This window comes from Eptatretus burgeri, chromosome 4 (assembly GCF_056783735.1).
Source record: "Eptatretus burgeri isolate ZD-2024b chromosome 4, Ebu_testis_v1, whole genome shotgun sequence".
NCBI lineage: Eukaryota > Metazoa > Chordata > Myxini > Myxiniformes > Myxinidae > Eptatretus > Eptatretus burgeri.
Window position 1 is genome coordinate 100926355 of NC_140964.1, and position 26238 is coordinate 100952592.

General features: G+C 43.0%; 1 protein-coding gene and 1 pseudogene across 22 annotated transcripts in view; both read right to left on the reverse strand.

Moving 5' to 3' along the window:
- Positions 1 to 26238, reverse strand: part of LOC147028760 (uncharacterized) — a 377598-nt gene that overhangs the window by 178533 nt on the left and 172827 nt on the right. For 18 of the 22 annotated variants that reach the window (XM_085879466.1, XM_085879464.1, XM_085879458.1 and 15 more), the window contains 4 exons: positions 24223 to 24941; positions 23384 to 23561; positions 15945 to 16082; positions 2189 to 2449 (listed from right to left, as the gene is read on the reverse strand). In XM_085879466.1, coding sequence (XP_085735592.1) covers positions 2189 to 2449; positions 15945 to 16082; positions 23384 to 23561; positions 24223 to 24941 — 1296 coding nt within the window. The remainder of the gene's footprint in view (positions 1 to 2188; positions 2450 to 15944; positions 16083 to 23383; positions 23562 to 24222; positions 24942 to 26238) is intronic. The other 4 variants (XM_085879463.1, XM_085879462.1, XM_085879469.1 and 1 more) reach the window with 4 other exon arrangements.
- LOC147028763 (signal recognition particle RNA) lies at positions 3976 to 4116 on the reverse strand (annotated as a pseudogene).

The following is a 26238-nucleotide window of genomic DNA, read 5'->3' on the forward strand; positions in this document are numbered from 1 at the left end:
TCTCCCGCACACGGGAAAAATCATCCCGCACCTCCTCGCACCTCCGCATTGATACAATTCACCACAAAACAGAGGAGTGCTGCACGGCCCAGGCCACTCGGACCGCATAACGCGGGGACAAGCCAAGCACGTTTACAGCATCTAGCCAGGAATGCCCCAAATAGGCACGCGGGACCAACACCTCCCTCGTTCAGTCACCAGAACAAGGCAGGACAGGCGGCAAGGGACAGGAGTCGCTGGGGGGGAGGGGCGGCCCGGGAATTCGGTACGGGGCTCCGGACTGTGTCGCGTCGGATGGTGTGAATTAAACTGCTTCCGGCCCCAGGAGCCCGGCAGGGTGGGGCTATGACCGCCGTAGCCCAATTCGGGTCACGACGCGTCGCTTCGGATTGTCACCCCACCCTTCGCCTGGGGCATATAAAAGGCAGATCGCGAAGCCGGCCGCCCTCTCTCTTTTTTGCCTGCCTGCCTCGCCTTCATCTTCGCCTGTTTGCCTTGCCCCCTTCTTCGCCTCTCTGCTCCGCCCTTTCTTCACTGCTCCTCATTGTCTGCCTGTCGCTGCAACTACACTCGGGGTTGGTTTGCGACAGACGTACTTCTGAGACCAGTGCGGAGCACACCTTTCCACGAGCCCCAGCAAAGTGATTAAGCAGGAGATAATGCGCCAACTATTGAGGGAGGATCGCTCAAGCGGTGCCTCCCACGGAGGTACACGCTACACTCAGACGTATACACAACGAGGCGAGGAATGTTTCACCTCACGCATCTTCTCTCCCCCCTTTTCTCTCTCCCTCTCTCTCTCTCCATCTCTCTATCTCGTCCTCTCTGGACGCACAAAAGAGCATCCATTACAGATTTGCAATCACAGTTTCCTCTGGCATGACACCACACCCCACATATTGCACCACACCACACCTCCCACTACCACACCTTAGACACCAGTATTTCTCCTTCATACCTTCCCCAAAGCGTACTGGGGTGCGTTGGTCGGCGGACCGTGCCAGGTATCGTGAGGCTGTTAGTCCTCATCTGCTCTCTGTCTTTCTGGCTATCTAATCTTCCTTGGGTTTGTGTGTTTGTGTATGTGATGGCACCTGTCGTAGCATAAGTTAAGATTGTAGAAGTTCTAATGGGATAAGTCTGCTCTGTGTCTGTTTTTGAAAATTGCTTGCCTTTTGTCGTACCCCACAAATTCCTTGCTATCCCTGCTGAACATGATAATAAAACCAATTTACCGAGCCACATACCTTTCCTCGCTTGAGTGTAAATAAATGCTTGTGTGGAAATGTTCCCAGCTCATTTTCGTCTTTTCCTTCATTGGTCCAGCATAGTCCATATCCTAGTCTAGCCAGGACGTTATCCCCCAACAATCTGTTTTCCTAGCCTGTACGTCCTTGGGCAGTTATGCTCGGCTGCATCTGATCCGGTAAGGTAATTCAGTTTGAACAAGGCTTACCGAAGGTGTGTCCCCCGGTAATTAGATCATGACCATTAGGTAACCGGTATTCATTAGACGGAGGACCCGAAGTCACATGGGTGTGTTATTGGCGTTCACGGTCGATAAGCGACCCGCTGCGTCATGGAGTTATCTGTGTGTGATGGCCTGCGATTCTGGAGAGTCTGATGGGAACCCGAGGTAACTTCCCCCCCCCCAACCCCTCGTGGTCTTCTCGCCCCCACCCCGGGTCCGCAACAATATATTTCAATTGAAGTTAAGTAGTTCCTCGATCATAAACTAACATCTGTAGATAGACAGACAGACCGGCCAACAGACAGACAGTGAACCCATTGCTTAACACAGTTTTTTGCTTGTAGGGGGTTAAAAAAACCCTTTCTTCAAAATGACACTTCTGTGCAGATAAAGTTTATGTTAACCCCCCTTCATTTATATATCATATGCATTGTATAATATGCTCAGGTGCATTATTTTGTGCAAATACTTTTCAAAGAACATGCAGCTCTTACAGCAGTTAAACATGTTTGTATATGTCATGAAGTAGTGAAGGGGTTCATTTATACATGATGCCACTATAAGTCATAGAGGATGTGAGCCATAATTCCACAGTTTAATAAATCACGTGAAATTTATACTTCGGTACACCAGAGAGAGCATTCCAAATTTAATAGTGATGTATACAAGGAAAACACTCAGAAGTTCAAAAACTGTTTCTTCAAGAGTGACACTGACCAGTAGTTGTGCTGCCATCTGAAAAAGTTGTTGCACGGTTCCCACATATTGAAACAGTTGTCAACTGTGCAGGCAGCTTCTGCACAAGCTGTTCACTTGCACATCCCTGCAGTTGTACACTGTCCTGGCCACATAGTGGCTGTACATCTTCTTTGGAAGTGGGTTGCCCGATACCACCCACCATTCCCCGTTTTGAAACAGAAATCAGGAAGACAGGTGAATCCTCCAGTTTCTTGACCACACTGGGTGGTACAACCTCTGCTGTGGTCAGTGATTTAGAAAGTCACAAGTAAGCAGAAGGAAGATAGACAAAGAAAAGAAAATAAAAGTCCACAAAGGCCTGTGTCATAATTAAGTGTGCTGTATAAATTGTAAAACATAGTTCTCCAGTTTCATCAACTGCCATCATTCAAGTACTTTTTAAAGTTACCTTATCATCATTTAATTGAGTCTCAGTTGTAAAATGAGAGGGATGGGGGAAGAAAATTTGGTGCAGAGTGGGCAGTGGGGGGGGGGCAGGGATAAGGTTAACCAAAGTGTGGATGTATTTTGACCTTTTCGGGGTTGTCAAGACAGACAAAGCCTCAATCCTAACGCAGGTGAACTTTTGGCCTACTGAGATATTGAAAGCTCGTCTTGGCTTCAGTCATGACAAACAACATGAGCAAGCTGTTGCCCATTGTTGCTGACACAAAGCAAAACTAGTTGTGGAGCTAAGTTTAGGAATTAACTGATAAACATGACAGAAAAGAAGAAACGCAGGAAAAAAAGAGGTAAGTAGCAAAAATGTACAGCTTCCTATACTATGGACAACAGGAAGCATGAAATGAGTACACAAACAAAGGAAAGAGGAAGAAGAAACAAAGGAGTACACAGCAGCAAGATCTACATCTGGCCTTTCTCCTCCTTTTCATATATATATATATATATATATATATATATATATATATATATATATATATATATATATATATATATATATATATATATATATATATATATATATATATATATATATATATATATATATATATATAGTATATATATATATATATATATATATATATATATATATATATAGTATATATATATATATATATATATATATATATAGCATATATATATATATATATATATATATATATATATATATATATATATATATATATATATATATAGTATATATATATATATATATATATATATATATATATATATATATATATATATATATATATATATATATATATATATAGTATATATATATATATATATATATAGTATATATATATATATATATAGTATATATATATATAGTATATAGTATATACTATATAGTATATATATGTATATATATATATATATAATATATAGTATATATTATATAGTATATAGTATATATATATATATATATATATATATATAGTATATATATATATATATATAGTATATATATATATATATATAGTATATATATATATATATATATATATATATATATATATATATATATATATATATATATATATATATATATATATATATATATATATATATATATATATATATATATATATATATATATATATATATATAGTATATATATAGTATATACATACATATAGATGTAAATGTAAATATACATATCTTCTTCTTCTTCTTTCGGCTGCTCCCGTTAGGGGTCGCCACAGCGGATCATCCATTATGATCCGCATACTGATTTGGCACAGGTTTTACGCCGGATGCCCTTCCTGACGCAACCCTGGTCGCCTCTTACGACACAGGGATAAGGATTGGGTTTCGCCATGATTCCGAGCTGCCCTGCACCCTCTCATAGCGTGGCCCAGCGCAGAGCTCCCGTCCTCAAGCGATCCCCCAACCCAAGCCTCCGAGTAGCCGGATTACAGGCGCACGTCACTACGCCCGGTTAAATGTAAATATACATATATGTATAGATATTGGGTGGTCACCGAGACTACCCTTAGTCTCAGGTTTTCTGTCTGTCTGTTTGTTTGTATGTAATGGACAGCTCTGGAGGCCAGAGGAGTCAACCAATTTTAATGAAACTTGACTGGTAGGTTCATACCAGAATCTAGTTGTATGCTTTTGAGCACCGTTGCTATGGATGCCACCGTTGCCAAGCAACGGGACTTTGAAATTTTTGAAAAAATCCAGAAAAATGTTTTTTTTTTGAAAATCAAAAATCGGCTTCCGTGCTTTATGCGCACTATAATTAACCTCTTTGTCAAAAATTTTCAGCCCGATCTGTCAAAAACTGTATGACTAGTATGCAATTATATTACGATACGAGCCGAAGCCCCGTCACAGACGGATTCCGTTCATTCAACCACCCTCACCAGCTCACCCACACTCGAGGGACATGGACTGGACAGGGCGTGCTTGCCCCCGCCTACTCATCCCCCGCCCCTGCCCCATTCCCCCCCACCTTCAATTTGCTTACCCCCACCCAAAAATTTAATTACCCCGGCCCCACCTCTTCACTCCCCGACCCCCGTCTCTTGATTCCCCACCCCACTTGCCCCCGCCCCGTCCACCCCCTCACACTCAACCCCACCTAATTCACCCCAGCCCCGCCCCATTTCCCCCCGTTTCCCGCTTTCAATTTGCTTACCGCCGCCAAAAAATTTGCTTACCTTGCCCCCGCCTCTTCACTCCCTGCCCCGTCTCTTCATCCCCCGCCCCCGCCTCTTCTTCCCCCGCCCCCGCCTCTTCACTTCTCGCCCCTGCCTCTTCACTTCTCGCCCCCGCCTCTTCACTTCTCGCCCCCGCCTCTTCACTTCTCACCCCCATCTCAACGAAAAGTGTTTATTCTGCTTCAGAGTTGAAAGTTGACTATTGCCACTATGTGCAATGCACTCTTACAGGTACGAAGTTTCTTTCAGTCCAGGTCACAGTACCGAGAAAAACGTGACGCGACCGCGAGGAGGAGCACAAAATTGGTCCTTCAGTATTAATATATAGAAGATACAATGTTTCTTGTTACATTTTTGTGTCAAATTCACATTCTCAGGTAGTCAGCATGTGCAGAAGAGGGTTTTACATTGCAGACGCTATTTTCGAGGAGTGGAATTACACCTCTCAGCGGTAACGGTCTGTCGACGACAGACGTAATGACATCACCGAATGATCGATGATGTCATGACGTCCTGACGCCTCTCAGCGGTGACGTCACACGTCGCCATGTAAACGAATGTAAAACGAAAAGTGTTTATTCTGCTTCAGAGTTGAAAGTTGACTATTGCCACTATGTGCGATGCACTCTCACAGGTACGAAGTCTCTTTCAGTCCAGGTCACAGTACCGAGGAAAACGTGACGCGACCGCGAGGAGGAGCACAAAATTGGCCCTTCAGTATTAATATGTAGATGCTTTCACCCCAACGTTCGCGTTGGGATTCCCTAACGTAGGGTTAGGGAATCGAACACAAATTATGAATGGACAGTTGCTCGTCATGTTCCTATGTGTAACAACGAACGGCAAAAATGCCATCTGATGTGTTCTCTTATCTACATATTTCAAATTCGCCTTAGTCTCGCGACCACCCATGTCACCTCCCGGCTTGTATTTATATATGTACGTATAGTTGCAGTTTTGTAAACCACATGCTGAAATCGAAACACACACAGTACATAGGCTTTTAGAATGGAGGGAATCGAACACAAATGATAAATGGACAGTTGCTCGTCATGTTCCTATATGGAACAACGAATGGCAAAAATGCCATCTGATGTGTTCTCTTATCTACATATTTCAAATTCGCCTTAGTCTAGCGACCACCCATGTCACCTACCGGTTTGTATTTATATATGTACGTATAGTTGCAGTTTTGTAAACCACATGCTGAAATCGAAACGCACACAGTACGTAGGCTTTTAGAATAGTTATCTCCGCAATGAAAGTTAAGAATAGCGCCTTCCCTATTGGAGTTATTATGTAATTAAATGCGTTGGGTTGGGTAATGCCTGGTGTGGACTTAATGGTTAGGGTGGTGGGCTTAGGATCCTAGGATCCTGAGTTCAAATCCCCCTTTGCTGTTGAATTAATACCAGGTGGGGTTGACTCTGCCCATCATCCTGCTTAGGCAGCACCAATGCTCTGCACAAAGTATTATGGTCCCAATGGATGGATGTATGGTTGGGTAGTTAGCACTCCCAATAAACCCGTTGGGAGAATAGAGACATCAGCGTGTGATAATGTGTGTCATGACAGCCATCATAACAGGGCGTGTGTGTTTTACTGCCCTGCCATTCAACGTGTGCAATGTACACCAGAATTCTGGAGTGCACGCCAAATTCTCCCATTCCCCTTTATTGTTTAAAACCCCACAAAGTCTTTGTTTGTCTCTTCGCCTGTAAGGACGTCTACTCTGTAATGTAATTTATTACCATCTTCCTTGTACTGTATTTGGTTTCCTTAATCCCCATGTATTCCCCTCCACCCCAAATTACTGGCAAACGAACCAAGATACGACCCAGCCTCCCTGAAATAATTGCCTTATTCCCTGGCTTTGTGCCATGAACATTATAGAACATTTGATGTTCATCCCAGCAGCATGGGGTAGAAGGGACCCCCCCATGTTAAATGTGGAGCTCTGTTCATGACAACAGCTGTAAGGACCCAATGACTGAATATCAGGTCGGGCGGCAGAATGAGCAGGGCTGCGAGGGAACCCTCTAATGGCTGGCATGGGGCCGGCTCGTGGTATCTGATGTGGCCCAATGGCTGGTCCCAGGCCGCATCGGGGAATTTGGCATATGGCTCTTTGGCCCCGCCTGCCCCCAGGTCTATAAAGCTGCAATCGGCATGCTGATTCTATCCCTGTCTCTGTCTCTGTCTCTGTCTCTGTCTCTGTCTCTGTCTCTGTCTCTGTCTCTGTCTCTGTCTCTGTCTCTCTCTCTCTCTCTCTCTCTCGTCTCCTCCAAGCTACCTTGGCCCTAATTGCCGTGTTCTCTTTCTTCTTTTCCCTCAAGCTATTGGGGTCCTGGTCGAGGCACATGCTCGTGTTCTCTCTGCCTGGGTGGTCACACTAGTTTCTTCCATGGTCCTGATGCGTTGGTTCATGCTCCCAGAGGAGCTGGTGGACCCTCGGTGGTGGAGAGCAGTATCGGGCCATTTCGGAGAGTGGTACCAAGTTGGGAATGGTGACGGTGACGTACCTAACAGTCCCAATTTGACTGCCCGCATGTGTCTGTGGTCTGATGGATACCCTGTTTTGTTAGCTGGAAGGTAAGGCATAGATCAAGTCTGAAACTTGTACATTTTGTTTCTCTATCTGTTTCCCATGAGTCTGTAACTGCCCCTGTTTCCCACACCGTAAAACACTTCATTCTGGAAAACCCACAAATGGAAGGAAATCTAAAAATCCACTCTGTGGGAGTACTTCCTGTGCTGTTGCCCTTCGCAGGGTAGCTTACCGGATGATGAGATTGGGGCAAAACCTTTGGGAACCCCATTCCTTGATGATGAGGAAAACCATGGGGTAAACTTGCAGGGTCAGATTGTGGTGGTGGGTGGTGGAGTGGTGCTGAGGTGTCGTCCACCAGATGGTGGTCTCCTGGGGTTAACCTGAGGCAATCCCTTTGGATGGGTGCCTGGAATGTCCTATCTCGAAGAGAAGATGATCACCTGTCTCGGTTATCATCTGAGCTCAAGCATTTGAACATAGGCATTGCAGTACTCTCTGAGGTTCGGAGACAGGATAGTGGTGAGCTCATGACGGGTGGTTACACCAACCATTGGTCTGGTCGCTCTGATGGTTATGCCCAAGGAGTTGCTATAGCTGTCAAACAAGCTGACTCCATTGATAATTGAGGTATCACCAGCCAACGCGCGTATTATAGGATGAAGGATTCGTCACTCCTTGGGTGTCATTTCCCTGGTCTCTGTATATGCTGTGACTGAGGCGAGTGATCTCACCGTGATGGACGTATTCCATGCCGCAGTCGAGTCTGTGGTTGATTAGTGCCCCAGGCAAGACACTCTTCTGGTCTTGGGGGATTTCAATGCATCGACTGGAACTAATAGGGATGGTTATGAGACGTGTGTTGGTCCCCACAGGTCTGGAACTGTGAACCAGAATAGCACGAAGTTCGTTGATTTTGCAAGAAGTCATCGACTTAGGATGGCTTGTTCATGGTTTCAGCGCACACAGGCTCATCGTTGGACTTGGTATTCCAATGCTGGTAGGGTGGCAAAGGAGATTGACAATGTGCTCGTTGATGGTCGCTTGAGGATGATCCAGAACTGCAGGGTCGACCGGAGTGCTCAGTTACTTAATAAAGACCATAGGCTTTTTTAACCTCCACCATCGAAGATGGATGGAGGTTACTGTTTTCACCCCTTTCTGTTTGTTTGTTTGTTTGTGAACAGTATTACAGAAAAACTCCTCGACGGATTTCGACGAAACTTGGTGGGGGGGGGGGGTTAGGTCTGGTCCAAGGATCATGCCATTAGATTTTAGACTTGGTCCAAAATCCAATATGGCCGCTATGACGGCCAATTTGAAAAAAAAAATTGAATTTTTTTTTTTTTGCATTTCTACATGTTTTAAGTGATTTCCAACCCCCCCCCCCAAAAAAAAATTGTTAGAGAAAAAAAAATTGTTGCAATTTTTTTCAACAAAATTTCGATTTTTTTTTTGCATTTATACATGTTATTAGTGATTTCCAACAAAAAACATGGCAAAATTATAATTGCGGCTGATTTTGGAACTTCAGGTGGATATACCCACGTAAAATCAATTTCTGTCTCAAGGAATCTAGTTATAACGAATGAATTGAGTATGTAAAAGGGAAAGTTGCAAACTATAACTCTGTGAGCACTGTTGACGTCAAATTGAATGAATAGGATATCAGGTTCACTTGAGTGACCCAGCAATATTGGCGGCGGAGGTTTTGCACTCTACCGAGTGCTCCCCCTCGAGTTTAGCAACTGAAGTTGCAGCTTAAATCCAGGAGAATGGTACCATTCTAGCCTTGGCTGGATGTTGGCAGGCTCAAGGATGTGTGTGTAGCTGAGGAGTTTGCGAACAGGCTGAGTGGGGATTTGGGGAGTCTGGGTGCTTTGGGGAATTTTGAAGAGTTGCGTAGTTGTGGAAACTGAATTATTAATTGAATTTATAATCATGTAAAATAAAAAATGGTCTTAGTTTAGTGCTTTGAAAAAGAATTTAATAAATGTATATGCTGAGAAAGCTAGTTAAGAGCAGACTACGCATTTCTGTGTTCAAGTCAAAAACAACCTTGTAAAACCTAATCTGTTTGGTAACCATTGGCTGGTGACCATTTAGTCAGCAAGGCAAACCATGGCTCTTTTCTATTTCCCCCCTCCCCACACCCCTTCCTGAGGCTGAAAACAACACTCTAAAACAAACCAAAACCTCTCTATGTTGCAAATTTGAAGTGCACAAAAGTCCATCTGATGCCATGATAAAAACTGTATGTATACTCAAGATTATATGTAAGTTTAAGTCTTCGACTCGCAATATCATTGAGAGTTGAGGCCTTCCTTCCTGTGCACAGAAGTGTTCTTTTGTTTTATCGAATAAACGGCTTGCATGTAACTTACTCTATTTACTGTTTTGAGGTAGCTGGAAAACCTGCTTCAACAGAGTGCCTTCAAGACCATCATCCTTGATGTTGCCGGTGGATGTCTTGAAACTCAACGTACGGTGAAGAAGAATTTTGTCTCTCAAGGGACACTGGATAGCTTTGATCAGAGTCACAGGGCCAGGCTTAATGGCAGAGTTGAGCTGTTCAGGGAGCTGAGGCATAAAACTGTACATGCAGCAAGGGCGGACAAGGAGGCCAATGTGTGAGGAATCTGAGGGGGAAGAGCATCACCTGTGGTCAAGGGATTCTCGTCCTTACAGGAGAATTCACACATTGCGTTCCTGCAAGCCAGTCTCTCGGTGTACTGCAGTTAGAGCAGAGGGTGGTGGGCTCATGACAGAGGAGTCCAAAGTGAAGGCCCGCTGGTCCGGTTACTTTGAACGGCTGCACCAGGCTGATCCACCAGCTGTTGATTTGGATGTCAGAGATGTTACAATCCCTATTGCTGACCCTCCAATCAACTGTGATCCACCTTTGTTTGTGGAAACACAGCTACTGTAATCTGTGGCATCCATGCTGAACTTCTCAAGGCTGGTGGAAATGCTGCACTCATGTCGTTGCATGCACTTCTATGCTCTGCCTGGAATGCAGGCATCATCCAAACTGATTGGCAGAGGGGCCTTGTTGGCTCTCTCTGGAAAGGGAAGGGTGATCGTCAGGACTGCAACAACTATCGATGGGTGACGCTGCTCTCAGTGCCAGGCAAAATCTTTGCTCGGACATTTCTTGATATGGTTCACCACCATGTGCTTGAGCACCAACATCCAGAGCAGTTAGGCTTTACACCAAACAAGTCAATAATTGACCGTATCCTTGCTCTTCAGGTCCTCAGCAAACACAGAGGAGAGTTTAGGAAGGGGCTGCTTGCAGCCGATGTTGATCACTACAAAGCATTCAATTCAGTGAATCGGGATGCCCTCTGGAGGATTCCTCGTCTTCATGGGGTGCTTACCAAAACTGATCAATTTGGAATCGGGATGCCCTCTGGAGGATTCCTCGTCTTCATGGGGTGCTTACCAAAACTGATCAATTTGGAATCGGGATGCCCTCTGGAGGATTCTTCGTCTTCGTGGGGTGGCACCAAAACTGATCAGTTTGATGTCTAAACTAAATTCTGGTACTGAGAGTGTTGTGAGATGTGGTGATAACATTTCTGACTTATTTCCAGTTGTTACTACAGTTTGTCAGGGGTGTGTGCTGGCCCCCACACTTTTCAGTGCTTGTATGGACTGGATTACGGGGAGGATGTCAGAGAGATCAAGCTGCAGTGCATCATTTAGGAATGTCAAGATCTCTGACCTTGATGTCACAGATGATGCAGTCATCTTTGTGAAGACTCTAGATATCCTTTTGGGGGCCCTCGAGGTGCTGAACAAGGAGTCGGAGCCGCTGGGATTCTGGGTTTTCTGGGTCAAAATTCCGATCCAGGCATTGAATGAGATCATGGATGCTGCTATCTTGTCTGTACCTGTTTGTGGTGAGAAGGTTGAGGTCATAGAGAGATTCACTTACCTTGGCAGTGATAGTCATGTCTCTGCTGGCTGTGAGCCAGAAGTCAAAAGACGTCTGGGTCAGGCCTGGGGATTCATGGATTTATTGGATCATGGGGTGTGGCGCTGCCCGTACCTGTGCAGGATGGTGAAAGTCCGAGAATCATTGGCTATCGCTGGTTGGATTTTGTGTCCAATGATCGGTTGCTGAAAAACTCACACGAGATTTGTTACCTGCATAGTCCGTGAGCGTCAGCTGCAGCTGTATGGACATGTGGCTCGTTTTCCTGACGCTGATCCTGCTCACCAGATTCTCCCAGCAAGAGAGTCTCATGAGTGGAGAAGGCCAATAGCCTGACCACGTGCCTCTTGGTTGCAGCAGGTTGATCAACATCTCAAGGAAATGTGGATGGGCCAGGCATCTGCCTGGGGGATGGCCAGACGGAGGCCTCTGGAGTACCGATGGAGAGTGGATGTAGCAACGTGCTGCTCTGGCGCATGCTCCCATATCTGACCTGACCTGAATGACTGCATGTTTTTGGGCAAATGCATATTGCAGCTTACTTGCATGAGGATACACAAGAAATGTTCCCACATGTTGAAAGTTGGAGGATATTAAGGAAAAATAGCAGTTAGTTGAGCTAAAGATTACTTAACCACATTGGTTTGGGAAGGGGGGGTTGAGGATTTAAAGATGAAAGAGGGAGTGGAGGACAGAGCTGGGGTGGAGGGGGGGCAGAGAGTTAGGAGAGTAGCTTGAGGAGTTGGAGCTCGGTGGGGGGGATTGAGGACCTGTGCTTGTGAGCTGGGGAGAGTTAGGGACTTGAACAAGAAAAGGGGAGGGTAGGACAGAGAGTGGGGTGGGGAGGGGGGCAGAGTGGGAGATGGGGGTTTCGGCTTGTGGATGATTAGGACTTGAGGGGGGGGAGTGGGTTTGAAGATGCGCAGTGGAGAAGGGCTTGAAGACTTTGATTGGGGAGGGTTGAGCAGGGGAGGGGTTTGGGGACTTGAAGAAGAAAGGAGGAGGGGAGGGGAGACAGTTGGGATGGAGAACAGCAGAGGGGGGGCAGAGCTGGGAGAGGGGAGGAGGGTTTGGTTGAGGCCTCAGAGTTGGGAAAGGGGTTGAGGACTTGGGAATTTAGGGGATGGGAGTTGAGGACTTGAAGAAGAAAGGGTAGGGAGGCCAGAGAGATAGACTGAGGCCAATAAACTGAGGAAGCTCGCTTTGAGTTTCCTCAGCATAAGGGAGACTATTGACCTGAGGAAGCTCACTGGTAAGTCACCTGAGATTGGATATATATGCTCTTGATTGTTTATTACTATATTAGCAGAATACTAGTTACTTTTTGGTTAATGCACCTTTTTCCTGTTGAAATGTATAATCCCAACCATCCCAATTTTATATCAAGTGTACACACACACACACACACACACACACACACACACACACACACACACACACACACACACACACACACACACACACACACACACACACACACACACACACACACACACACACACACACACACACACACACACACACACACACACACACACACACACACACACACAACCTTTGCAGAGTAACATGTAGCTCTGCCAGTGTGGATGATAGGTGGTATGGTCGACTTGAATTCTCTTCACAATGTTACATTGATTGCCATTTCAGAGTCTGATTTCTGTGTGGGTTGCAGCTCCCTCACTACTCTGCATAAACAAATTAATGTACCTTCCTGTTTGAATTTCAAATGTTATTGGCCATATTTGACTCGAAGGGCAACCATTATTCAATATCTCATTGCCATGTCTGCTAACCTTTATAGGACGGTTCCTCATATCCACAAATGCATTTTCAAATAGTACAACTTTGTGGATACTGTACTTGCTTCAAAACTAAATTAATTTCAACCATTTGAATGGAAATGAATGAACAAGAATGGTCAACACCTAAATATACCACTACAAGTCGCAGTGATTGAAGGTGGAAATGCAGAGTACACAGTCTCATATTATGGTCTTGTGATTAAACCATGTTATGTTGATTCATATTTGTATTTAGTCACCTTGAAAACAGAATGTTAGGATTCTTAAATATCAAGTGCACAAAAATGTTGAGCGCACAAGGAGGGAATAATCTCCACGAAGGACTTTCAGAAAAAGCACATTTTCACAATGGAAAAACATTTGCATGTCAGTACATAAAAACTGACACATTGTTGTCATAATGACACAGAGCATGAGCACCTTCTGAACAAAAATGATTAAAGTTAAGATTTAAAATAGAAATCGCTTTTCATTTTTCTTTGTTCATCTTTACATTTGCAAAATAGGTCATTCATGTATGAGGTTGAGATCTGTTTGTTTGGCTACCATCTTTCCAGATCATATTAAGTACATGAGGCATCTGTACTTGGCATTGTAAAGCATCCCAGCTTTGAAAAACATCATTTCACAAAAGAGAAATGGGTAAAAAAGTTGACAAATGATTTCTTTTTTAAACTAGACCGGCACGCTTCGACATCGCCAGATATGCCTCCGCACACATTATTACATCATGATACATACTTGTACCAAGTTTGATTTAAATCCCTGAACCATGATTAAATAACATTAAATAATTCTGACTGCCAGACCATGCGTATTATCAGGTTGAAGTTTAAAACATGTATTCCCCATGGTTATGAGATCATAATTGTAAGTTTCACATCAATTGATGAAGTGGTTCAAGAGAAAGAATATTTCAAAAGTTTCCATTCAATCCAATACGGCTGCCAGACGATATGACCTATCACTTATTTGTGAACATCCTGGTGTCCCCAAGGCTTGGGGAACATATGGGTGAAGTTTCCCCTCGATCTGTCAAGCCTCTGGAGAAAAAGGTTTTTTTAAGGTTTATCATTCAATAAAATCAAAGCTGCCAAACCATGTGACCTATGACATGATAGGTGGAGAGGTTTTTGTTCCTCATGGATAGGCGATCATAACTGTAAAGTTTCGCCTCGATCTGTTCAGCCATTTTGGAGGTGTTGATTTTTGAAGTTTTTTCATGTTAAAAAAAGGCTGCCAAACCACATGACCAATGATGTCATCAATTTTTCCCCCCCGTACAATTTAGCCCTGGATGACCCTCAAATAATTTTCATACTGATTGGATAAAGCGTTTGACGTATGCAATGATGATGTCACAACGAAGCCAACTATGACGTCATAAAAAAGAAAATATCACACTTCTTCCACATGGGGAGCATACTTGACATGTGCAACGTTTCAATTATTTCCATGTAGCGGTTTTGGAGAGAAAGATGTGCACAGTTTTACCTTTTTCCCCAAATGGCTGCCGCACCACGTGACCTATGATGTCATAATTATCATTAAAACATTCTGCATAAGTAGTTGCACCGATGGCGAAAATTTCATGTCAATTGGATAAGCAGTTGCAGAGAAACCAGAGATTAGTATGGATGGACGGACGGACGGACGGACGGACGAACAATCCGAAAACGTAATGTCTCTGGCGACTTCTTCAGCGAAGGCATAAAAACCTAAAATTATTTTGTATTTTCAGAGGATAACACAAAATGAGATGAAGTGACCCAATGGAATGAATTCAAAGTAAAATACATCCAGATAGCTGAAAAAGGCAAACACAATCAGGAAGAATAATTGGCTTTCACTAACATACAACCTTGAACACTTCTTGTCTGTCGTCCGGTCCTCCGACAAGGTCGGAGGCGAAGGACATTAAAATGAGCTGCAACCTACCTTCCGTCCATGTACTTTTGTGTACGCGATATTTCAAAAACCATTGAACATTTAGCTTTCATATCGGAGATATCTAATCCTCATGGCATTATCTGAAACCCAATTAGATCACGGCTGTGATTGGCTGAATTATGTTGCCATGGTAAACATCTCAGTAACTTAGCTTGTGTATGTGATATTTCAAACACATAACTAACTTTGACATAACTCTGCCTTGATGTTTAAACATTTTACCACAATCAAGCTTTGCATAATTAGTACAACAGAACACCTGGCTTTATGAAGGCCAGCGTTGGTCTGCTTCAGCGGAGAACGGAAAAGAATGAAATAAAAGTTGAAAGCTTCTCTGGGATGCATGCTTGGAACTATCATGCATTACTCGTGCTTTATATGTTAGGCAAACCCAGACTTACAATGCACACCTGACAGATTTATTTGTGAATGCAAATTGGGAAATTTACATATGATGTAAATCAGGAGGAATGGAGGCGTAAGGGAGGGAGGGAGGGGGAAAATTCAAAAAAGTAAGGTTCAGAAGGATAGAGAATAGATATACAGACAAAAAACAAAAGGAATAAACAAAGGCTGGAAACAGACTAAGGGGAAAAAAGGGAAGGAGTGTGTGTGGGTCAAATGAGAGAGGGGCTTCTGCACTTCGGTCAGATGTTGGGCTAATTCAAAAACAACACTTGATGTACTTCAATAACATTAAAATAAAGGAATTCCCAAGTACATTTTAAGTGTTGTATTAAATATCCGACCAGTTAATGATGGCATATTAATCACAATTGCTCAGAGAATTATGGAAAAGGAACGATTCAGGAGTCGGACCGGATGAAAGGCATGGTGTATAAATTGAACGAGAGCATACCTGTATTTTCCTCCATTGGTAAACTCATGGGAATGACAGGGCGTGGCAATGTCTTTTCAGGACAGGCTGCAACCGTTGGTGAAATGCATTTATGCTCCTTGGTGATAACTTCCTCAAAGTTGGATTCTGGATTTCCTACTGATGAGATGCAAAAACAATTCATTGACCCACGGAAGCACAATAAAAAAAAAATATATATATATATATATATATATATATATATATATATATATATATATATATATATATATATATATATATATTGCACTCAAGTCAACAATGAGTAGAAATACTCACTATAATGAACACACACACTTGAAAGATTAACATCAGCATCACAAAATGATCGAGGTCATATTATAATAATTGCCCATTATAGCAAATGCATTTCAACCTGAATACAAAAGCTAAAAATTACCTCTCTTCCACTCATACTGTTTCGAAGCATACTGTAGATATCTTGGATAGCAACTTCTACCAATATCGTGAGAACATGAAATAGGTTTGGCTCCTGGCTCTGTTTGTCTCGTGCAAAGTTTAGTTCATCATCCTCCACTAATAAATTTGGAAAAAAACAAAAGGGGTGACAGTCTCCTCCCAGCATGTCTGTCATCAAGTGTGAGACTGGGATTGGTGAGCCCCGGGGCCGAGACTGGTTGAAAGCCCCTGGACCGAGATGAGCACGAGCAGAACATTAACACCCCCTTCACCACTCCTCCCCCAACCCCATCCAAACAGTACACTCCACCAATACGAGGTCTTCAATCTAATATTACCTAACTTTCCATTCAGGTTGCTGTTGCAGCTCTGGAAATTGTTGGTCTAACGGAAATGTTCTTCTTAAAGGATGTTTTTGAATTACTGTCTCCATGCTATTCTGTTTTGTCAAGCCTCACAAAACATGCTGCTGGTGGTGTTGCTGTCGATATCAAGAACTACATTCTTCACTTTGCATTTTGACACTAATCCTAGCGCATGGAGTACCTCTCGCTGTTTGTCTGTGTGGTATACCATCTGTCGAAAGATGATCATTCCCTATACTAGCAGAGTACCCACCCTATGGGCAGTCTTGATCCAAGCATACAACATGTTCTTCTGACACATACCTTTATTTGGGTGGTGTAAAGGCAACTGACAGCTCTGTGTAGGCAAAATAATAAAAAAATAAAAAACACCCAGGTTACGTGCATGAGGCAAGATACCCAGTATTTATAATTCAAAACACCTCACTGCACTGAAAAACGTTGGGACAGTAATACTGTGCTGTAAAGGGTGGGACTTGTAATACCCTCCCCCACCTGGAGGCGGCGCTACCGGATACACATCTACATGGAGAATTTGCATCTTCCCCCGCCCCTCCCCTCCCCTCTCGCTCCCCCCCCACCCCTGCCCCCAAGACCACCGGAAAAGATAAAAACATCCCTATACGTTAATCAGGGTCATGCTGATCCTATGTAGCAAGTCTGGATGTAATCAGCCCAGAACTTTAGGAGGAGGAATGGGCCAAATAATCAAACACACAAACACTGAGTCCATGAATTATAGTAAGGATAACTTTATTTCCTTTAACGTGGATTAACTCGTCACCACCCATCCCAACTATGTTCCTCATTTGCGGTGAATATGACGGAGAGATGATGCTGGCTAGTCATGACATGCAAGAGATCTTAGACATGGGAGAAATTTGAGTGTAATTTGTCATACACATCAGAAGTGGTGATAGTTCATGAAATGGATGAGGCAGTCAGACCATGTGTGTTGACTTGATTTGATGTACCAAACTCTTTATATTACAGACAGCTGGTGCTGCCGAAGCAGTTTCTTGTCAATGGTTATACTGGGTGGTTTGCCATTGCCTTCCCAACATTGTTTGTCTGTGCTTTATCCTTTCAAATGCTGAACGTCAAGCAAAGAAGCAGCACGTGCCATTTTTAAAGTCGTTGGTATCACTCGGCCGGGGTTTGAACCACCGTCCTCCCAGGCTCAAAGCAGATGCTCTAACCATTATGTCACTGAGTCTGGTATGTGTGTTTACAGGAATCTTAATAAGATCAATGCATTTGATCCGGTTGTGGTGGTAGTGGTGATAGCTGGTATGCTCATCTGGAAGCTCAGTATGGATTAACATTTTACTAATATCGACTTGGGTAAGGGATATTTGCAGATGCCAGTATCTGAAGAAGACATGCACAATACTGCACTTATGACAACAGATGGCACCTACAAGTTGTTGAAGATATTTTGGGGGATTATGAACTAGAGCTATGCTGGGAGGGGCATGAGAAAGTTGCTGGTTGGGATGGAAAAAGTTTGGAATATATTTATGACTGATTCATATGTAAATTTAGATGAGAATGTTCTTTATCCTCAGGGAGTTTCTCTACAGGATGTTTGGAGCCTGCCTCATGGCCAGACCCTAATCGAAGCGTATCTGAGTACATGAGCTTTGTAGGACACCAGATAGAATGCGTTTTGGAGAACCTTCACAACAACAATTTGGAAAAGATCAGGCATGCACCACAGTCCACGATTCAGGAAGTATGGTCATACGTGGGTCTGAGTGGATACGCCCCGTATTTCATGCCCAATTATGCAGTCATGGGCTATGCCAAATAATGGATTTAACCAATGATATGTTTTTTTGGGGATATTCAGGAGAAGGCCTACATGATCCTCAAGCAACTCATCAACAAATCAATCTCAAGACTACCAGACCCTGTGTTCAGGACCAATGCTTCTGACAATGGCATTACGTCCATTTACAGCAACATGAGGGGAAACTCTTCCTCGTGAGTTTTGCAAGTGAGAAGCTGAGGAAACGAGAGAAGAACCACTAAACCATGGAAGGACTTGCTATTTTGCGGGGCATCAAGAGAATTATGCTGTTGGAGTGAATTTCTTTTGCAAGCTTATAATCAATCGTTGGTGTGCACCTATAAGGCAAAGTTTATCAAAGATAGCCATGAGATTGCCATGTTTCTACAAAACAGTTTACGATACAATGAATCAAGGTGACAGAGAATCTTGGTGCAGATTACTTGCATGTTTGGTCAACTGCAATCTTTCATATTATATATTATATAACTGATGCTTCAATTGCTGTTGATTCTTCCTGAACTTTTTTGATGGTTTTTGGTAAAGAATTTGTGGAAGTTGGAAAAATTGTAATTTTTCTTGAAGTAGTAACTGTTAGGTGGTGTATTGCGTTCTGTGCAATGTTACCGCTTGCATACTTTTGCTTCGATATGGAACAAATTGTATATTACAGAGGACCTTGTAATGTTAGTTGTGGTTAAATAAGTGTAGATGTAGAGTAGAAGAAACCGAGAATGGCACTCTTCGACAACACGACGACGACCGATATGCCTCCGGCCACATTATTATATTGTTACACATATTTACACCAAATTTGATTAAAAATCCCTTCAGCTATTTTCAAGCATCACATTTTCACCTGACATGACCTCTGACCTTTGACCTCTTGATCCCACAATAAATTCAGTTCAACTTTACATCAATATACATACATGTATCAAGTTTCATCAAAATCGAATCACTGGTTCACAAGTTAGCGTGGTAACAGAATTTTTTTAATCTAACATGATCTCTGACCTTCAATCTCTTGACTCCTAAATCCAATCAGTTCATCTTTGAATCATACTACATACTTGTATCAAGTTTGACTTAGATCCCTTCAGCTGTTCTTCAGTTATCGTGATAATAAAAACCTATCACGGACAGACGGACAACACGAAAACACAATGCCTCTGGCGACTTCGTCAACGGAGGCATAAAAAACCCAACAAAACCACAAGTGTTCATGCTGAAGAACTTGTGGAAAGGCTATGAGAGTTTAGGGAATCTCCAGAATGCAAGTGGCAAAGTAAAGCCTAGGGGAGAGCAGAGAGTGGAGAGAAGAGAACAGTTCCATGTTAGTACTTTCGTGTATTGCTTGTATTTGATTTCTTCCAATAAACTCAAGTTTGGACTTTACACAACTTCTGGTTGTGCATCGATGAAATGAAGAACCTCGGGATTTGTGAAATACCTTCCCGATGAAACTCCCACACCCCAACTCATTTGTACGTCATTTCTTCCCTTGTGGAACTGCTTTTTTAAAGGTTTTTCAATACCATTCTTTTGTTCAGGGTTTCAAGCAGGCATTGCACAACAATTTAATGACATCATTCCTCGAGGCTGAAGTCTCCAAGCAGTATCCTTCCCCAAATTATGGTGGCACATTGTCAAGTCAGTCTCTGGTGTATGCTGCCAATCCCCTCCCCCCAGTCAAGCTTCTCCAGTATAGCTCCCAGTCTCTGCTCTGTATCCTCCTCAGCAACTCCAAAATACACGCATTCTTCCGGTAATCCTCTTCTGGTTAAACTTCTAAAATAGAGGTTGGCTGCACACCTCAACTCTTTTGTTCCTCCCATCTCCCATCTATGGGACTGCCTTTCAGAGGCAATTATTTCCCACTCTTCCCCCCAAGGCTTCAAAAGCAGGCATTGCGCCACCACCTTGTCTCATACGACATCCTGACCCATGTTCTTCATTACCCCCATTAACCATTTGTACCCAAACCCCATTACTTGCTGGTTTCAGTGCGTCTCTGTCTCTCACATTGTGCCCAATTGCTGCTCTGCTACAGTCAATTTAAACAAATGAGCCTCGCTCTTATAGAAAAAAAAAAAAACTACCTGCGATATTTTCTACACCCATTAACCCTACCAAAGCTGTGACCTCTTTCATCACAGGTTCGTGTTTCCTCTCCTCTCTGTCTTGTCTCGTCTTTCTGTCGGTTTATTCCCTTGCTTATTATGTCATACTAATTACCCCATTGCCACAATGTCAATCTCAGTTTGTTGCCTTTTTACCCTCCGTCACCTGCCTTCTCCATGAACCTCGTATCAGCAAGAAGTTCAGATGGGAACATGAACAGGCTACCCACCAAAACTATCTTAACATGGAACAGACAGATAAAGACACAAGTGCTTTCATGCTATGAGAAAAGTGAAGAATAGATCTACTTCTTTCAGTTTCCTCCCTATTCGTCCCCAATTTCCATATCCTGGATTTTTTCTCCTTTGCCACACCCCCATTCCTTCCCTTTCTCAACTCTTGTTCCAATCACCTCCAATGTAATGACTCGTAATTTGTAGACGTCACTCAGTGCTGCAGAACAAGCAATAGATATGCAAGATATTAATCTATACTATAAAAGAAGCAGTGTGTGTGTCCGTGTGTCCGTGTGTGCGTGCGCCAGAGTTCCACCCACTGGTTGGACTGTTTGCCTGGCTTCACCAACAATTTTTATACTATGGCTGCCAGGTTGGTGCTTACTGCTATGCAAAGTGAGAAACATCTTTGGAGCTGTCATATTCACAATCGCCATGCCCTCCATACGTTTTCCCTTCAGTGTAAAATGACCAAAGTGACAGGTGAAAGGATATTGAGCTGAAAGGCCTCATGGGCCTTGTGAAGATAGGCCTCAGCGATAGAGGCAGCGGTCTCCTGTCCATACACCACCCAAATAACTATGTGGCATTCTCTGAAGCAGGGCTTTTACCGCAAAAGTTACTCAGGTCCTTGCTTTACTTCTGACTATTTTCTCTGAAACAAGCACATTACCCGTAACGACTCGACCGGGGACCATAAAAACCACGTCATTATACATGTCTTTGTTGAGGACTTATGGAAATCTCACGACATTATGAAAGAAAACTTCCATCATTATTTCCTTTTAATGATAACGATGTGTACATGAGCATCAGGAAGAAGATAATTGGTTTAGGGGTGCTTAATGGGAAAATTTGCCTGCTCATGGTCACTTGAGAGTTGCAATGCCATGGGGTTTCTGCATATCTCACAGGTTTGTAAGTTGGACAGGCGACCGTGACGGGTTTCTGTGAAGTCAGTGATAGCATGATAGGGCAGAGGAAAGCGTTAAATATTCTGCTGTTTCGATGTGAGAATGCGTTTGCTTTTATAAGCAGGAGGAGGGGAGGGCAGAGTTTGGGGAGAAGCAATGGGTGAGGACATGGGGTTGGGGAGAGCAAAGATGGGACAGAGTTGGGAGGCTGAGGTTGAGGCTTTGGGGTGTGAGGGCGTGGGTGAGGACATGGGGTTGGGGAGAGCAAAGATGGGACAGAGTTGGGAGGCTGAGGTTGAGGCTTTGGGGTGTGAGGGCGTGGGTGAGGACTTTTGGTGGGAGTGGAGAAGGGGAGGGTTGAGGAGTTGTCAGAATTGAATGTATAGGTCTACTCAATAAAAATGTAGTAGATGGCCACGTGTGTGTGTGTGTGTGTGTGTGTGTGTGTGTGTGTGTGTGTGTGTGTGTGTGTGTGTGTGTGTGTGTGTGTGTGTGTCACTGTATGGGGGAAACGCAAACACCCTATGCGTAATGTGCTGGTGTAGATAAAAGCAGACGTCTCTGCTCAACTGATAGCATGTGTTGCTTTTGCAATCCATATCAGACAATAAGAAAACTTTATATGGTCAGCTTATTCTACAGGCAGATAGGCCATGGGAAGAAGACAAAATTTTGGTCACCATTCAGAAAGGCCTCGTCGATATATAATGGAACAAGTGTTTGTATGCATGTATGTACGTCCACTCTATACCAATTGGCTGGATAGCTGGCCTGATGCCACCCACAACTGTAACCCCCTCCCCTTCCCCCCCAAAAAAATCATACATCCATAATTTTGGAAGCCTAAGCCCAAGATCATACGTAAGCTAAAGACATCTTTGGAAGTTTCATATTCACAATCGCAATGCCGTCCCTATACGTTTTCCATTCAGTGTAAAACCACCATAGTGACTGTGAAAAGGATCATCAAACATCGAAAGGTTGGAGCTGATTGGCATCATGGGCATGTGAAGGTGAAAGTCCATATGGGACTCAGGCTTCAGGCCTCTGGTGTCAGCCGATGGGCCAATGTAATTGAAATTATCCGAGCTCTGTAATCATGATGCATTATATATGCACATCAGCAATAGGCATGTTTTTGCCTCATGTACGAAAACCCGGGTTATTTTCGGGAATGATCGAGAGATCAGTCTGTTGCCTGTACACCGCCAAAATAAAGGGACATGTCAGAAGGAAGTGCTGTATGCTTGGAACAAGATCGCCCAGAGGGTGGGTACTCCGCTCGTCTTGACAATGACTATGTTACATGATTTATGGATGGCGTGCGCATATGACAATTATTACAGCGTTGGGGTTAGATGCAAATAAGAGTGAATTTATGCAGCTTCAATGTCTTTTGAACTATATGCGATTGATTTTCACCAAAAATAAATCTTTGCCATTAAGTGAGAAAGTAATAGCAAAACTAAGTACATTAATAATGGCCATTATGCTATCGAAATTCACATCAAAGACAATTCATTGAAACAAACATCCACTGCATAAAGTCAAACTAATACAAATTGCTGACCTTTACAGGCCTCTGAAAATGAAGGCAGGATTTTTGTAAGCTGATCATCATATTGACTCTCAAGTGTCTGAGCGCAACTGATTGAAACCTCTGATGTTCTTCTCTCATGCAGTATTGGATGTAGCGCGCCCATCTGGCCTACAACCAGCTTAGCATTCGCAATGTTGTTGCCATTGACCTGGTAAAATAAGTACAGAGGAGAAATAATTGATAACCAAAAGCGAAAGTGATGTTTTTACACATGAAAATGAAGTCACCACCAGCAAGGTCTTTTGACTTTTTACTCCTGTCAGAACTTGTCAGGCATCCATAACTGTGGAATACAAGAGAGCCAATCTATGTCGGTAGAAAGGTAGAACAATGGATGAAATCAACAGGATGTCAATTGAGGTTTGTTAACCACCATGGAAAGCCAAAAGCTGACATTTCGGGCATTAACCCTTCGTCAAAGTAAAAGAGCAGGTTTAGAAACAGCAAAACAGGTGTGAAGACGAGGACAGTAAAGTAATATATTATGATAAACTGAATCATTTCAGATGTACCCCAAAACTAGGTTGAACTAGTTTTAATTAATATTTTGGGGACGATCGAACATGGAAAATGAAACATTCTGTAAGGAAGGCACTTATCGGTATCAAGTACAAAACTCAGTGCAACAATTTTCACTCATAACTTTGGATCCTCATTGAATCTCATACATTATTCAATCCAATCCTCATGGAATCTCATACATTATTCATCCAATGGTTGGGGATGACAATGGGTATTTAAAGAGACATGGAGAATCTTGCTTTGAGTACATATTTATCTAGAACTGTGCAATATTATGTCACGCGCACCTGAATGAGACCTTTGATGGTAGAACTCGGTGCCACATGTATATTGTTCCCCGAGGTGCCCATAGAAGTCATGCTATGGATATTCGAGCCTGCGTTAGTCTTTAACTTTACTGGGAGGAGAGGCTGCGTGACCCGTTTTTGGGACTGTTTAACGGGATCCTTGTGGACATCTGGTTGCATGATGACGGTCTCCAAAGGTTGCCGAGTGATACGAACTTTTGAGCTACAGATGTGATGAGGAAGATGTCCTCGGGGTGGTGTGGGAGCAACAGTGCCACTTGAAGGTGTGCCTGTGTGGATCACTGGAGTCATGGGTGTTTTATTTGTGCTGTGGCTGATCTCCAGCAGGAAGCTGCCAACACGAAGCAATGCAGGAGAATGGTTTACCGCATTTCCCGAGAGCCTTTGTTGTCCAGTATACGAAGCAATGGCATTGAGGATTTTGTCACGTTCCTTCTCCCAGCTGCAATCAGCAACAATTTCAATCAACTTGGATGATGCGGATAATGATGATGAATTTTGCTTCACCACTGCCTTTGGAGTTTGAGAGCCTATGGCAGCTGCTTGAGTCGAGCTTCTTTCTGGCATTTTGAGTTGTGGCACTTCCAGTCTTCCACCCACAGGGACTGTGAAATGACCATCCATATTGCTGTTCATCGGAGATGATATATCATTTCGTGACAAAGTTGAATCATAATCAAAGTTGGAATCACTCCAATCTGAAAGACACAAACACTTTTATGATGTTCTCGATCTTTGTAAACCAACTTAGATCAGAGTTGGTGTCAAAGCCACCCAATGCTCGCCTGTTTATACATTTATCGTTTTTAAAAGACTCGTCTAATAATAAATATTTTTTATAAAGCATTGCAGTGAAGTCTGATCCAAATAATTTTAAAGCAATATATGTATTTGTATATTGTAATCAGTAACAAGAATGCAAGTGAGCACAATATACACCCGAACAAGAAGGTATATACAGAATTGTGCTACTACATGGAAAACGGCAACCACTTTAGATGACGAACATATATAGCGACACACCGTCTCCACAGTCTGTACCTATGTACCAAATATGAAACATGAAAGTTGAAAACTTTGGGAGTTAGAGTGCGGACAGGAACGGACGGACGGAGGAACGGACAGACAGACAGACAGACAGACGGACGTACAACGGGTATCACATAATACGCCCCGATATATATATATATATATATATATATATATATATATATATATATATATATATATATATATATATATATATATATATATATATATCGGGGCATATATAAAAATAGTGTGGTCGATAAAAACATTAGAAAGGAAAAAATAACTTGCACCAAAAACTTTAACATTTTCACCCTCACGCTGACGCTGATGCTCACGCCGGGGGTATCGCTATAGCTCTCTGTTCTTCGAACAGGCAAGCAAAAAACAACAGAGATTCAGGTTAAAACCACCAATCTTCTTCTTCTTCTTTAACGGCCACAATTTTTCCTCCTATATTCTTTTGGGGTTGTCCGGGGGAAGGTAGACTGAAGTCCTTCAGGAACCGGCATGCCAGGCATGACGTTCGTCTCAAGTTAGGGCAGGAATTTGTAACTTGGCTATGGTGCCGGCGATAGTTCACCTACTCTTCACGAAGGACACCGTGGGATCTTTAACATCCACCAACTAATGACGGCAGATAGGACGCAGAGTTTAACGTCCATCTGAGGGACGGCCCACACATTGATGAATCATCCTGCCTGTGAAACCGGGCTGTGTTCCCTGGATGACAGTTTATAGCAAGGTCAGGATACAAACCCAGATTAGACAACTTAGAGCAGAGTGTGTGTACCTCTAGGACATCTTACCAGCACAGGATAAAAACACAAATAAGGTACTGCATTTCATTGCATCACAAAACAACAAAACAAAAGGTCACCACATTGCCAAAAATATGATCCCACTTTTACTTTCAATGGCAGTCTGAAATGCTGGTAAGTTTAAAATACACAACAAATATTGCAA